The sequence below is a fragment of the Bemisia tabaci genome, chromosome 4 (genome assembly GCF_918797505.1).
Source record: "Bemisia tabaci chromosome 4, PGI_BMITA_v3".
NCBI classification, from domain to species: Eukaryota; Metazoa; Arthropoda; class Insecta; order Hemiptera; family Aleyrodidae; genus Bemisia; species Bemisia tabaci.
In genome coordinates this window covers 34,819,780-34,834,389 of record NC_092796.1, presented here as the reverse complement: position 1 = coordinate 34,834,389, position 14,610 = coordinate 34,819,780, and the positions used below count along the sequence as shown (strand labels likewise).

General features: G+C 41.2%; 2 protein-coding genes across 2 annotated transcripts in view; one reads left to right on the top strand and one right to left on the bottom strand.

Annotated features, from left to right (window-relative positions):
* The window catches only part of LOC109038250 (uncharacterized), a 250,480-nt gene that overhangs the window by 76,608 nt on the left and 159,262 nt on the right, over window positions 1–14,610 (top strand). The gene's annotated exons all lie outside the window — the stretch shown is intronic.
* On the bottom strand, window positions 1,467–13,021 carry LOC109038045 (uncharacterized). Its single transcript, XM_019053006.2, has 6 exons — window positions 12,127–13,021; window positions 9,718–9,954; window positions 8,261–8,350; window positions 7,337–7,579; window positions 5,445–5,648; window positions 1,467–3,987 (listed from the first exon to the last, which is right to left on the bottom strand). Exons 1-6 carry the CDS (start codon window positions 12,725–12,727, stop codon window positions 2,582–2,584), a joined length of 2,781 nt encoding a protein of 926 aa, XP_018908551.2. The 5' UTR covers window positions 12,728–13,021; the 3' UTR covers window positions 1,467–2,581.

Genomic DNA, 14,610 nt, shown 5'->3' with positions numbered 1-14,610 from the left:
AATTTGTCAACATTGAAATGTAGTTACGATCTTCCGTCAAATAAACGACAATTCCGGGAGCTCCTTTCCGAACTTCCCGTTTTATGAATCGATTTTTGCGTGAGACAAAACAGGTGAATTTTTTTTAGTCCCGACCTTGTCTAGAGGCCTGTTTGATCGAGTGAATCCAAAAATTTCGAGGAAACATATTCGTGACATTTCTCGAAGATAAATTTTTCATTACGGGAAATTGGCAACACTCGAAATGCTCTTACGACGTTATTACTCAACACGGTAGTGAGGCTCGACGAGTGTGTTACTAATTTAGTATCTTTTTCTCCAGAACTCATGTGTGCGCCTACTGAATATTGAAATAGTGGGCAAAAGAAACAAGGTTGAAAAATTAATGGGAGCTGGAGGCCGGGCGTGAGGATTTCTCCAGAAAAAAATCCCCACCCTTTGAAACGCGAGTCATAATCTTTTTTTCCTCGAATACGAATGCTTTGCGTCTAATATTAGACAGCTTTACTCATCCCAAGTAGCATTTCTCAACGGAAAAATCGCTATATTTTGCGATTTTATCGCCGATAAAATCGCTAGGATCATTAACGTCTGAGCGATTAGTGATTACCCTCGATCTTATCGGGATAAAATCGCGATTTCATCGCCCGGCAATTTATCGCGATATTTTCAAAATAAAAATCGCGATAAATGGGGATTCAATCTCGATTTTATCGACAAAAATTTATCATAATTTTATCGAACTAAAAATTGCATGTGTAGCGATTTCATCGCCCTATATCGTGATTTGTAATTCGATAATATCTCAATATATTGCCACCGATATAATTGCGGTAACCAACCGATAAACTCGCTATTTATCGCGATCACTGCTACTTGGGATGATGGATTCCGGGCCCAATTTACTTTTCTAGTCGTATAGTTACGATGTTACTACGTCGGCAGCAAATGAGCCAGCATCGGTAACGATGTTTCGGCCCGATAACATTGCTGCACTGTTACTGAAATCGAGATAGTGGTACCAAAAATGTGACGGTTTACCTACGACTGCGACTAGATAAGCATGATAAGTGCAAGTTTTTAATGAACCATAAGGTCTAAAAGTATGATGCACTTTAATTATAATTTAATTGAAAAAAAAAACTAGATAAGTGGAAAATACTTAAATCCTTAATGAACATTTAAGGAGGAATGATCCACTTTTCTCAATATAACCAAAGACGCTGTATTGATGTATTCAGGCTAGAGAAAAACTATGTCCATATAGTTTACGTGCAAGATGGTTCCTTTCAGCAGAAATTCGCCGTGCGAGTATTTGGACCATTTTATTCGGAAAAATCAAAAGCATTCAATCGTTCATTCGAAGTTTTTCTTAGCACTGCCCGATCAGCGTAGCTTTTGATGTCTATCCTTTAGTTTTGCTTATTTCTAGCTCTTTGTGTTTTGTGTTTGGGTGTTTGGTACATTGCTTGAAATCTTTGATTATTTTAATTTATATTTGTTGAACAATGCCTTTATTTCTATTTTTAAAAGTAGGAAATTTGCACCGAAAACAAATTATGCTGACTCTATATTACTTAATATGAAAAACATAAATTACATGATCACAGAAAGCCGGAACAGTTAGAATACCTAAATCTAATGCGTAGAAAATTAATTACATTAAAATTTTATAGATAAATGCACGAGCTATAACTGTGCATTTCACAGAAACTGCTCGAATAGGATGCATTACATGAAAGCGGGGAAGAAATTGGTCCATGAATGAATTTTGGTATGTATTCAAATTAGCTTTCTAAAAATGTTAAAAGCTGTATTCGAGCGGGTTTTTACAATACGAAGATCAGAGTTCAGAAAATTCTCAGCTATGGTTGAGGATCTAGGACGGAAAAAATCATAAAGAATTATTTGTGGTTTAACTCATCCATAATTCAGGCGGTTAAAAACTTTAAAATCTATAAAATAAATGAATTAATAATTAAAAAATAAGAGCCTTGAAAATTACGAGAAAGAAGAACCTGAGAGCTAACAAGTCACTAAAGTTGAGCAAGAAGCAGAATGAAGATATTTGTTGAATTAAGTTAACGATAAAAATGCAAGTTTGCATCAATAATATGGTTACTAGTACCGAAACAAGTGAATGGAAATATGATAACTGGTAAATTGCCTGGAAAATATTTATGAATAGACGCTCCCTGATAAACAGAGAGGCGCAAAGATGAGAGAGCAAATAAAGAAAGAAAGGTGAATTGCTTTGTTAGCAGTGAATGATTTTTTGATGTCCAAGTGTATGTTTGTGTGCTTGTGCTGTGCAAATGTTTCCAGAAGTCACGACAATTTTCCGTCAAGGTACTTTCTTAGTCCCAAGGTAGGAGATGAAGGCAGAAAAAGTATCAGAGGCAAAGCAGATGATAAAGAGATAAAAGGTTGATATGAAAGAGGATGGGGTCTCTCGTATGCGCTACTAACCACGTAGGAACAAGAATCTCATAGACCAAAGACAGGTAAAAACTAAAACAAGGTAATAAATATTATCCAAAAAATCTCGCAAGCCGACTGAAATGTTCCCAAAATCCATGATTTAAGACAAAGGCTTCCCGCATTTTGACTTGCACGGTGAACTCCCACCTCTGGAAGCTGTGCCTGACGAAACGGTCGTAACCACTGGAGGATAGGTAGGGGTTGCGAGACCTCCACCAAGCGTTCCGGATGATCTACTCTCCACGTAATATGAGGAACCCGACTTGGATGACGTCAAAGGCAGAGCCTGAGCCGATCGACCAGAAGATTCGACTCCGTTTCTGTGTGTTCTTGAAGCCCGACTCTCCTCGAAACCTGGTCCAGGCGTTGAGGAGACGGATCGAAGTCCTGGAGATTCAGTCGGGTGGCTCTCCTCGAAGCGCGAGGAACCTGATCTTGGTGGTGTCGTGGTGACGATACGCACGGATCGAGTTCGTGGAGACTCGTTTCCACTTCTGATCGTTCTCGTTACGTGGCTCTCCTCGTAGAATGACGAGCCTGATTTGAGCGATCTTGAGGCTGCAGGTCGTGGAGATTCGTTGCCGTCTTGGTTAGTTCTTGATACGGTTCTCCCCTCGAAGAATGACGAACCTGATTTTGGAGATACGGGTCGTGGAGGCTCGGTTCTTGACACGTGAATTTCTTCAATTAACTTCGAACCTGATCTTGGCGTTTTCGGAGGTCGTGGAGATTCGTTACCATCCCGGTTTGTTCTTGATGTGTAACTTTCTTCGAAGAATGCCGAACCTGATTTGGGCGACGTGAGTCGTAGAATCTCTTGTCCACCTCCGCTTGTTCCTGATGCCCGACTCTCTTCGTGGAATGATGAACCCGATTCGTGTGATGCGGGTCGGTTTGTTCTTGATACCTGGATCTCCTCGTGGATGGACGAGCCTGATTTGGAGGATGGAGGTCGTGGAGATTCAAGACCACCTCGGCGGGCTCTTGAAAAATGGCTCTCCTCATGTTTTGATGCTGATCTGGGTGACGATGGAGAGGCTGTGTATATCGTGGATTCGGACTCATTTTTTTCGCCGTGAGATGAGTCTGATGTTTGACTGTGAGATCGGGCTAAGTTGAGGCCTTGGGCCAGGCTCGCAATGACACCCCTCAAATTCTGGATGTCCTCCTCTGTGCAGTCGTCTATCGAGTTATTGGCCTTTAACTTTTGAATGGCTTCGTCGGCGGCCAGGCTGGCATTTTTCTCCGCGGCGCCGCTGAGAGGTTCTGGCTGGACTCCCAAGTGTCGCAAGGCTTGATCCTCGATCTTCTTCAGGTTTTTGATGGCTTTCTCGCAGGCGTTCTTCTTTTTCTCCGGGGTCGTCGGGTACGTGACGCATTTGCAGAAGTTGTTCGCGCAAAGGCCGGTGAAGGACTTGTCAGGCGTTAGAGCCTTGCAAAATCGCTTGCATTGTTTCGCTTTCTTCCGATCACCGCAATCCGTGTCGAAACCTTTCATTGCAGCCACTAAAATGAAAAAAAAAAACGTTCGTTACAAAAAAAAAAAAAAAAAAAAAAAGCACTCGAATATTTGTCAGAGAATAATAAAGTCAAACATTGCCAGCGAAAAAAAGTTGGTTTTTATATTTTTCACATTCAAGAATTGATCTTTCACAAGATTGAATGATTCCCAGCGTTGCGTGTTCACGTGGAATTGTACGTGAAAAATTATGACCAGAATCAAAACTAATTGAATTGGATGTATTCTACTAAACGGAACTAAGTTCCAATTTGAGTTTTTTTGAGGATTTTAGAATCCCGGATAGCGCGTTCTGTTCAACAGAACTACGTGCCATGGAAAATCAATCTGAGCATATAAGCCTGTGCCACACTATCAAAATACTCCATCAAAATGTCAAGGTCAAGTGCTGTGATTGGTCCAAGTCATCGAATAAACCAATAACAACACCTGACCTTCATATTTTGATGGCTAGCTTTGATATTGTGACACAGGCTATCCGACAAAACGAGCTCCGTAGTCCGCAGCACCCGCCAATCAAACTTTCCCTCTCCCCTCTTCCCCCATGCCGCTTAGTTCCGTTTAGCAGAATTATTCCGTCCAATTACTTTTTATAATACACCATAATTAGATGTTAAAAATTGAAATATATCCAAATCGATGACAAAAATACCGTCTGGTTCGATAGAAAAAACGTCCGACAAACATTTTTCACATTGGAATTATTTTAGATCAACCGATATTCTGTAGTCAATACCAAAAGTCGGTCATTATAAAGATAACTTCAGTGTGGAAAATGTTACTTGAGGCTCAAACGCAACGATTTGCATGCTAAGTTCATCGCAATAGTCACGTCTATAGTAAAATAGTAAAAGTATTGCTCGATTCTTGATTAAGAATAAAAGAAAAATGATAAAAAGCTAACTTTTTGCCACCAAGAATTTCAATCAATTCAGTATTCACCATCAAAAATTGTAGAATTCCATTTCCCCTGTTTGTTTCATTCTGCGAATTCGCGAATGTACGAGTATCATAGTGAGATTTTTCTTTGAAAATATTCAAATGCGCACATATTTTTGTGTATATTCAATCTAAAAGCTCGGAATCTAACATGAAAAAACTATCACAGATAGATCACAATCGTGCTGATTCTGTGCCCACGACAATGACACATATGTTTTATTCCTGGTTTTTTTTCATCCTTCTTTTTTTTTAAGTGTTCGCATTCTCAGAATCTATGGGCGTATGAACTTGAATATAAATGGGTGCGTGCTACCCAGACTGAAAGGCAAAATCGTCATACGCGATGGTTTGACTTTTCCTGTTTTTGAGCAGCCATGATTCCACTGTCGCTGATGATCTCACCCCAAGGCTCGGCCTTGAACCTAACTCATCGGTTGAGACACTGACAGTGTTCTGCTTTTCCCCTAAAATTTTAGGAGAAACCTGAAAAATTATTACTTACAAAAACGTTTGTTCATCTTCTTCCGCAGTTTATGCTCTTCTTTGAGCATGCAGCTGCAGTATCCGGTTTCGCAACTTCCGGTCATCGCCTCGTCTTGCTTCACACATTGAATTTTGCACAAATATTTGCCGATTTTCGGCTGGCAAGCAAACGTCATTTGAAGTCCTGAGTGGTCATCCATCAAATCCTGCACAGCGCCAATCACTGAAAGGAAAACGCATGCGGTGATGATTATGTCGGAATCGGGCAAATCAATGCCTAATTTATACGAGGTGTTCTTAAAGGGGCACTTGACATGATACCAAATGAAGCACTTATGACCTTATTTTTATAAAATTTGCCTCTCTGTCTTTTCTCGTTGAATTTTAAAAAAGAATTCGTCTGAAAGCTGATTTAAGTAGATATCGACAGCGTAAGTCCGCAATTCTCATATCTCGTTTGCGGTGTCTGAAAATCTCCGCCTCTATGTTATTTTTTTAAAGGAGAACAAATCGACATCATTCCTTAAAGTTTTTGCAGAATTTTCTCCGCACAGAGAAGAAAAATCACGGTAGTTTTAAAGAATGCCGTTGAGTAGTTTTCCGTTTAAAAGATGAAATATGACATGAAGTCTGCGACGTCGCAAACCGAGTTATGTGATTGCCGACTTACACTGTCGATTTTTACTACTGCTGTTTGAAAAAGGCGATACCAGTGCCGGATTAACCTACTTGCCGCCCATGGGCCGCCTATATTATGCCGCCCCCTTCTCATTCGTTTTGAAACTCGATGAAAACCATCAAATGAACGTGCCAGTGGGGGAGGGGTGCATAAGACGCGTTTACTCGTTGAACACATTTTTTGGGGACGCCCTGTCAACACTACTAGCAAAAGTTAAGTTTTGTAAACCTATCTCTGTGTGGACAAGGCCTTCCATTCATAAGAAATGAACGAAAAAATTACAACAGAACAAACATAAATGTGGTTCAATGATTTTAACTTTCGCCGCCGCGCCGCGCAGACCGCATCGTGTTGGACGCAATGCGTGAAGCATTCACGCAGTCTTGTAGGCGCCATGCGTTTCACGCTGACCGCACTGTGTTTGGCGCAATGCGTGAAGTATTCATGCATTCTTGTAGGCGCTATCCGTTTCACGCTGACCGCAATGACCGCAGTGTGTTTTATGCAATGCGTGAAGTATTCGTGCAGTCTTGTAGGCGCTAATATGTGTTACATGCCGATCGCCGCGCCGAGGGCTTCTCCTTTTCACCTCAAGTCCTCTTTATCATTTCTCTCTAAGTCGCGCCGTTTCAGGCCAAAGTGCGTGTTTGGTCTCTCTCTTAACTCGACTCATTGAAGGTGAAGTCTCTTGTATCACTAAGAGACGACACAATTAGAAATTACTATACTCTCAGGAAATGAGAGGTGTTGTCGCCTTTTCTCGTTTGTAATTTTGTTTTTATAAATCCGATTTTTGTTTTATACCTACACTTTAAAAAATTGCAAATTTTTGCCGCCCCTTAGATTTGCCGCCATGGGCCGCGGCATATCGACGGTGAAACTACCAAACCACGTATCTCGTTTGCGGTGTTTAAAAATCTACGCTCACATTTTATTTTTTTGAAGTAGACCAAATCAATATCATTCCTTGAAATTTTCACGGAATTTTCTCCGCACAAAGAGGAAAAATCACAGAAATTTTCAAGACTGGATGTTAAGTAGTTTTTCATTTAAAAAATAAAGTATGACAGGAAGTCTGCGACGTCGCAAACCGAGATACGTGGTTTGGTAGTTTCACCGTCGATATGTGGCCACCCCCTTAATTCGGCCGTGGGCGATATACAAATGGTAAAATTGGCGTTTGAACAGTTCCAACCTTGTGGCTAGGATTATAAATGTGTGAATGTGATTACCGTCATTTGAAAGCATGTATCCATTGTTGTTGGAAGTGTCGTACGTTACTTGCCCCCCGATGGGTATGCTTTGCGACAATATGGATCGGAAATCAGAGGCAAGTGAGTTGTCAAACTGCTCGTGGTTTATTCCTTCATCCTCATGAAAAGAGGAATGTGATCCCGAATGTGCTCCTGAGTGTCCATCGGAACTGTCCCACCCATAGTCCATGTCATCATAATCCTCAAAATCGTTATTGAATTCTGGAAATTAAATATTTTCGGATTAAAAAGACAGAAGATTTGAAATTCAATTCTTGAAGTGAGGAGAAAATGTTTGATCGACGAAAACAGACGCATGTTTCTATCCGTGAGAGAAAAACTATCAACAAAATGAATAAAAATTGGAATACAAAAAATGATCAATTCATCTAAAAATATCGAAAAAAATGTGATTTCCTCTTCTTTAGTGAGGCCTTTAGTAAAACTAGATTTGACTATTGGTAATAGAAACTCAACAGGTGCAAAGCCGGAATAGCCAGGGTGATGTGTCACCCTAGGCCTTCCTGCGCGATTTTTTCTTACTACCTTTTCAAAATCCTCTAGAAGTCTTTGGAGTCTAAAAGAGGCACTAAAACTAAAGTTTTTGGTGTCATGGGGTCCTCAAGTAGGATTTGGGGCCCCTAATGACTAGCGCTCCGAGCCACTGAGCGTTAATTTGGCCCTGAACAGATCGCAGCATTTAAAGGCAATTTTTATAATATTACTTTTGGCGTAGTTTTATCATGGCGCGTGAGCTTCCTGGCTCTTCCTCTCCCCTCCTTCCTTTTAGAACAAAAATGTTCCTAGAAAAGCGAATAATTTATACATCGAAATGTATGCGAAGTATACATAGGCCACTTTAAATTCCTTGAGGTTTAACTTTTAACAAGTATCAATGAATACCTTTGCTGGTGTGAAAATCATGCTGCCCACCCCTCACGTCAAATACTCTTGACTTTTCTTCTCTCGATACTTCATGAACTGGAATATTTCCTGAAAATAAAAGAAAACTATAATTAAATTTATTTCAGAAAGGGAGACCCCTATTCCGTCAATACAGACCCTTTCACAACTTTTCATCGATAAAAAACCAGCCGCTGCGAACTTGCTGCGAGAGGTATTACGGGCAAGCGAGATAATTATTAAAATAACCAAACGTCTAGAGGCTTCGCTATCAACTGCTGTAGTAATGAAAAATAAGTAATCAATGTAATTAAGAGAAGAAATTCCTGATTCCTGGGGCTTCCACGCCTCCGAAGCTCTTTTTTATAATTGGACGTATCTCTGCCAAACCGAACTATGTGCACTATGACGTGAGCCCTGTTATACATGTATTCTTATGGTTCTCAGGGCTCATGTCCTGATGCACATAGTTCCGTTTGGCAGAAATACGTTCAATTGTCTAATTTTTAGTGAATCAACTTGATCAATGCTTGCGTGCCTCTTCAGGAGGTGGAAAGGGATGCTTTGAGTCGGTAGCCTTACGAAGATGGAACATTAAAATACAATTTTACGGCAAAAAGTGGCTGCCACCATGCTCCTCCATTTTACGTAAAAAATAAACTGATGAAACAAAATGAAATGAAGAATGTGAGTAGTCCATGTTGAGAACAAGGCAGTGCGCACAACGTCCCCACTCTAATAACCTCGATAGTAAGCTTTTTGGAGGGTAAATACATCTCCATTAGAATGACAAGTTCGTTCATGAGCACCTAAGTTCGGTGATCCGTATAGATCGTAATATTCGGGTTTTCAAACCAAAATCTCAATTCTTACCGAATTCCTTTCTTCAGCTTAGCAGAATCAAAAAGTTCAATTACAAGAACCTTTCTTTGGCCTGATAAATCGAAAACCCTGCTACCAAACAGACTAGTTCTATCGATATAAGCACCATAATCTATGATCGATGCCTTTTATTGTGTTGTTGTCCTTGTTGTTGTAAAGGAAGTTCATCTTTGAAAAAGTAAATTGTAAGATGAAACATAGGGGGCCGTCCCTAAATTACGTAAAGCAATTTTTCGGCATTTTTGATCCTCCCTCCTGTAACGCCTCTGTGAAGTAGGTCCTTTAACATGTAAAACAAAATGGCGTAACGCTCACCTCGACACCCCCTCCCCCTATTGCATTACGTAATTGAGTTACGGCCCCTTGTCGATTGTCAAAACTATAGCAAAGCAGAGGCGGATCCAACAATTTGGCAACACCGAATTCCTCCATTTAAACCTATGCTAAATAATCGACTCATGTCGGAGCACCTGGCCCCTCCAAGAATCGATACATTTCCATAGGTTTAAACGGAGAAAATCCGGTGTCGCCAATTTGATGGATCCGCCAATGTAGCAAAGTAACAATGAACTCACCAGAGTCCTCGCCAGAATCGTACGAATCGTAATCATAATCGTATTTATATCTCCTGTTGCATCCAGAAGTGCACCCTGAACCGTGCTTGTGTCCATCGTTACGGAATTTTTGCGTGAACACGTCTTTGAATGTTTTGTAGCCTCGATCGTCGCGTGATGCCCGGGTAGCGTGTCCGTCATGACCCCACTCACCGCTAAAGTCCGACCGAACATCGTCCATGATACGTATACTTTTCCCTGAAATAATACGGGAGGAATTAAGTTTTTTTTCATACCAAGGACCAAGGGCTGCGCCCTATGGCCAGTGGCAATTCCTGAAATGTGGCAACACCGATTTTCCTCAATTTAAATGTATGTAAAACAATCGATTCTAGGTGAGGCAGCCAGTTTCACCGAAAATCGATATTTTTAATGGATTTAAATGGAGGGAAAACAGTGTTACGTACGAACTTGAAAAATCGCCACTCCCTCTGGTAAATTGCTACGCGATTCCCATAGTGATAGCTTCGTGCCCTGAAAAGGCTGCTACTTGGACCATATGTGTACAATTTAAATTGGCCGGCCTTATTAGGAGGTCAAGTTTTGCCATTGGTCCATGCAGTAGATTTGTGAGGGCAAAGTGTGGAAAACATGAAATTTTGGGTGTTATAGAGTACCTGGCTAAACGTGTAATACCAATATTCCATCCGAACATTCATGGAGCAAATTACTTGGGACTCATAAACTGGAAACAGTTGCGTGTTTACGCTATTATGTATGCTGGGCATCGTTGTAACAAGTTTAGATCATTCTTCTGGCTCCAAAAGTAGAAGTCCTTCATCTTTAACGAAAAATTAGTACATTCTGCGTCTTGAAATGCTGAGTTTTAGTAGTTGAGCCTCAAATTTACAAACCATTTTACGATCTGTAAAACTAACGCTGAAAAATCCAATGATCACTTTCGGCGTTAGTCCAAACCATCAATGCTTTTCTATTCTTCTAATGAATATCGAAGGCTAAAGTGCAAAACCACGTAACTTCATTGCATTGCCTCAAAATATCTGTTCCTATTTTATTTTTTGAAGAGAAACAAGCAACTACAGTGGATATCGGATATAACGACCTTGAAGGGACCGGCCTTATTCGGTCGTTATAGCCGATAGTCGTTAGTGGAACGGTTACGCACGTACCTTATCTTAAAGAGCTGAGAACAAGGCTACTCGTATTCTATCTAATTTTATTTGAATTGAATATTTATTTCATTCATGTATTTTTTATTTTTTTATTCTGGGACTAATTTTAATTAAAACACTTTGTTTGAATTTGTAAATACAAAGTATGTTGTAATATTGAGGTTACATATGCACTACACACTATATCATGTTTGCACTACATATGCGCAACACCGAAGAAGAATATCCTCTTTGTCCTGATCATCGGATATGCTCTCCGAAGGCAGTGCTGTAGACTGGAACCCTGCATGATGGAAACAATTTTTAATTATCTTATAGGCGTAACATCTTCCCATGCTTGAGCTACCATTAAAATAGCGTCTAAGATATTCAACTCAAAAGTCTGGCCTTTTTCCAGTTTGTGCAGATATAGCAGAACAAGTAGCTTCCTTTTTCGGGCGCGCGATAATCTGAAAAACATTCCAACGAAATCTCACTGTACCTCACTCAGGTCATTATAACCGATCACCACATCTGTTGGAACGCGAAAACTCCGTCGCCATGACCGATATGTCGTTATATGCGATGTCGTTGTAACCGATACATAAATACATTGAATGAATGGGATTTCAGCCGGGATCAGACCAGTCTACGTCGTTATGCCCGATGTGTCGTTATAACCGATGCCGTTATATCTGATATCCACTGTGTATCGTTTGAAATTGTAACGAAATATTCCGCTAATAAAGAGGAAACAGCGCGGAAGTTCTCAAGAAATTAAGTTGGCGAGTTTTCAAAAGAAAAAATCAAGTATGACCGGAAGTCTGCAATGTCGCAAAGGGAGACATGTGGTTTCGCACTTCAGCCATCGATACGTTAGTGAGCACCGAATTATTGTTCACATGCGTGCGTTCAGGAAAAATTACCAGAATCCGATATTTAGAGAATATGTCAGATTTATCTTACAATAGGACGTATTTCTGCCAAACGGAACCACGTGCATCAAGACATGAGCCCTGAGACCCATAAGAATATATGCATAAAAGGGCTCACGTCATAATGCACATAGACGTCATGGACGCTATACACGTCATGGGCTCCGTTTGGCAGAAATACGTCCAATTAGTTCTGATTGTCAACTCCCTGAAGGGCTTTGGGAGGATAAGGGACTTTGGCGGCTAGGGGTCGCAGAACGCCAAAGAGCGCTATAAAAGCGGCTTCATACATACAAAGTTCTAATTGTCAATAATTCTCTCACCTGAACTTGGCGCAAAGGAGACATCATCCGAGCCGCTATCGAACTTAGCGAATCCATGACCTCCACCGGCCGACCCTCCACCACCGATATTGCCGATAGACAAATGCACACCTCCATCCCGAGTCACTCGCACAGAGGCACCTCCTCCTCCTCCATTCTTGATGGAGATACTGCTTCTTCCTCCACCACCTCCACCGCCGCCTCCTCTCGTAAACCCACCGGTAAACCCGGAAGCAAACCCAGGCATACCTCCAATCGGCGGTGCAAAACCAGGCATAGCTCCGAACCCACCGATGTCAAACATACTGCCACCGAGGCCGCCTCCACCGAAGCCACTCGCACCGAAACCACTTCCACCAAAGCCGCCTCCGCCATTGCTCCTGCTTGCGACGTTATACCCGCCTCCTCCACCACTTCTGCTACTGGACCAATAAACCGAATGACTGCCACCGAGGGGCGACGCGCGATTGGGGCAGGGGCCGCGGGCACCGCCGCAGCCGGCGTTGACCGAGGAGATGCCGGCCATGATGGCGGCCATGAGGACCACCCGAAAGATCGTCCGGAGAGCGCTGCTCCCGTCTTCGGCCTCTTTGTGTCTCATCGTGGATGTTGTCGCGCGGGAAGCCGACTCGGCTATGGAGAGACGGGGCCGCGAGCGTCGCCATAAATCCCGGTGCCTCCTCGCGCCAGCGCCCGGGGCCTGTGCGCATTTTTCCAACTTGGAAATAACATGATCGGCGGGCAAAAAAATATTTAGCGTCAGATCCGAGCGGCGGTGTCAGCTTCCCCGACTTTCTTCGCACTTGAAAATAGATCTTCTCAGAGTTCAGGAAAAAAAGGAATGATAATTTTGTCTACAAGGAGATTCACTGGAAAAAAACGCATTGGATCTAGAGTCTAGACTCTTAAAAACATCAACAAGAAAAAGTACTCTTTATTCAATCAGAATCTAGCTTAAATCAAGAACCAAGCCTCCTAATTTAAGCGGATCTCGTTTTGATTCAAGCAAAAATGCGATCGAATCAAGAGTATTTTTTCTTGTCAATGTTTTCAAGAGTCTGGACTCTAGATCCAATGTGTTTTTTTCCAGTGTTTGAAGGCTTTTTTACGCCTTGACGTAGGTGGGTACAACATAGCGGCAATTTTCACCGGCAATATTCGAAATTTAAAATGAGAAAAACTGACGACAATGCCCGTTTTTTGGCTTAGTTCAACTCGAAAGAAAATTTCAAACGCTTCATATAGATTGATTCTATCCATAAAATACAGAATTTTCAAGATAATTAATAGCAAATAAACCTCTGGACCTACTTTATACGCCACCGACGAAATCCAAGATGCCCTAATGCTCCCTTTTCAGAATGGTTGCTTTGAACTTTTGGGTTTTCCCAAAGTTGTTGCCCTCAACATAGGGGGCCTCACAAAATTTCAAATCCCTATCTAAAGTTCAAAAGTTACAGTGGTGATGCTAAGTGTTTGTGATGCAGAATTTTTGGATCACTCTGTATATTCCAGTCTGATTTTGTTGTCAGTTAGAGGCTTAGGTAGTTGCCCCAACCCGAAGAGTTTGGCGGCATTGTATACTTGAATCAACCGTGCCTCTTGCTGGCGACAAAATCAGCCGAAAATATCGTTGAAATTATCATACTTTTTTCCGTGACTTTCAATCAATTGTGAGATTGAAAAATAAAATCCTAGCATTAAAGAATGTATTAAGTCTCAAATTGATAATTTTGACTGTCTTAATATCTTCAGAAAATATATTCGCGAGAGACGGTTACGAGTAATGGATCGTGCTGAATGTTTTTTGATCTGAGGAAGAAGTAGCAATCTTTTTGTGAATTTCCACAGAAATTGTTCTATGTGTTAAAGACTGAGAGTCCGGTTCTTAGATCAGGTTCGGGAAAACCGAAATGATGAACAATGACGATACTCCTCCTTATCAAAAAATCATACTTGCAAACTTTTTCAACCACTATCATGAGCTGAGGCTCCGTGGATCATTACATATAATATGTAGAGCCTAAAATTACACTACATTTTGCATTAAGAAACCACCAATTCTCATTATTCTCAACCATTCTCATTAGCACTTACGTTTTTTGTAAAATGAGCTAAAAATTTTAGTTCCTTATTCAAGCTCCATTCAAGCAGACGAGTTTTTCGGTTGCATGAGTGGAAAAGCTGAACACTTTCATCTTTCAACTCAACTTCAAAAAAAGTTCAAAAAGTTTAGAGGTCGGTGCGAGGGATGGGTCGCAGTAAAAAATAAAAGAACTAGGTCTGTTTCATCATGCATGGATTTTCATCGACGGAAAATCCAACCTACGTAACAAAAAGTGCTTTCTTTTCCCAGGAAAATCGCAAGATTTCACTTGGTAACAGTAATTTTCAGGCGGTTATAACGTGAAAAGCACAAGCAAGTCTTCAGCATTGCGGTCAACGGAAAACTTGGCAACAGACGATTTTCGTTTTCCCCTCGTT

What these genes read in the sequence shown, in the direction of transcription:
- LOC109038045 (XM_019053006.2), bottom strand. Translation starts at nt 12,727, where the DNA reads ATGAGACACAAAGAGGCCGAAGACGGGAGCAGCGCTCTCCGGACGATC. An exon ending in CTCCTTTGCGCCAAGTTCAG is followed by an intron (nt 9,955 to 12,126) that starts GTGAGAGAATTA and finishes GTATTATTTCAG; the next exon opens with GGAAAAGTATACGTATCATG. An exon ending in GAAGATGAACAAACGTTTTT is followed by an intron (nt 3,988 to 5,444) that starts GTAAGTAATAAT and finishes TTTTCATTTTAG; the next exon opens with TGGCTGCAATGAAAGGTTTC.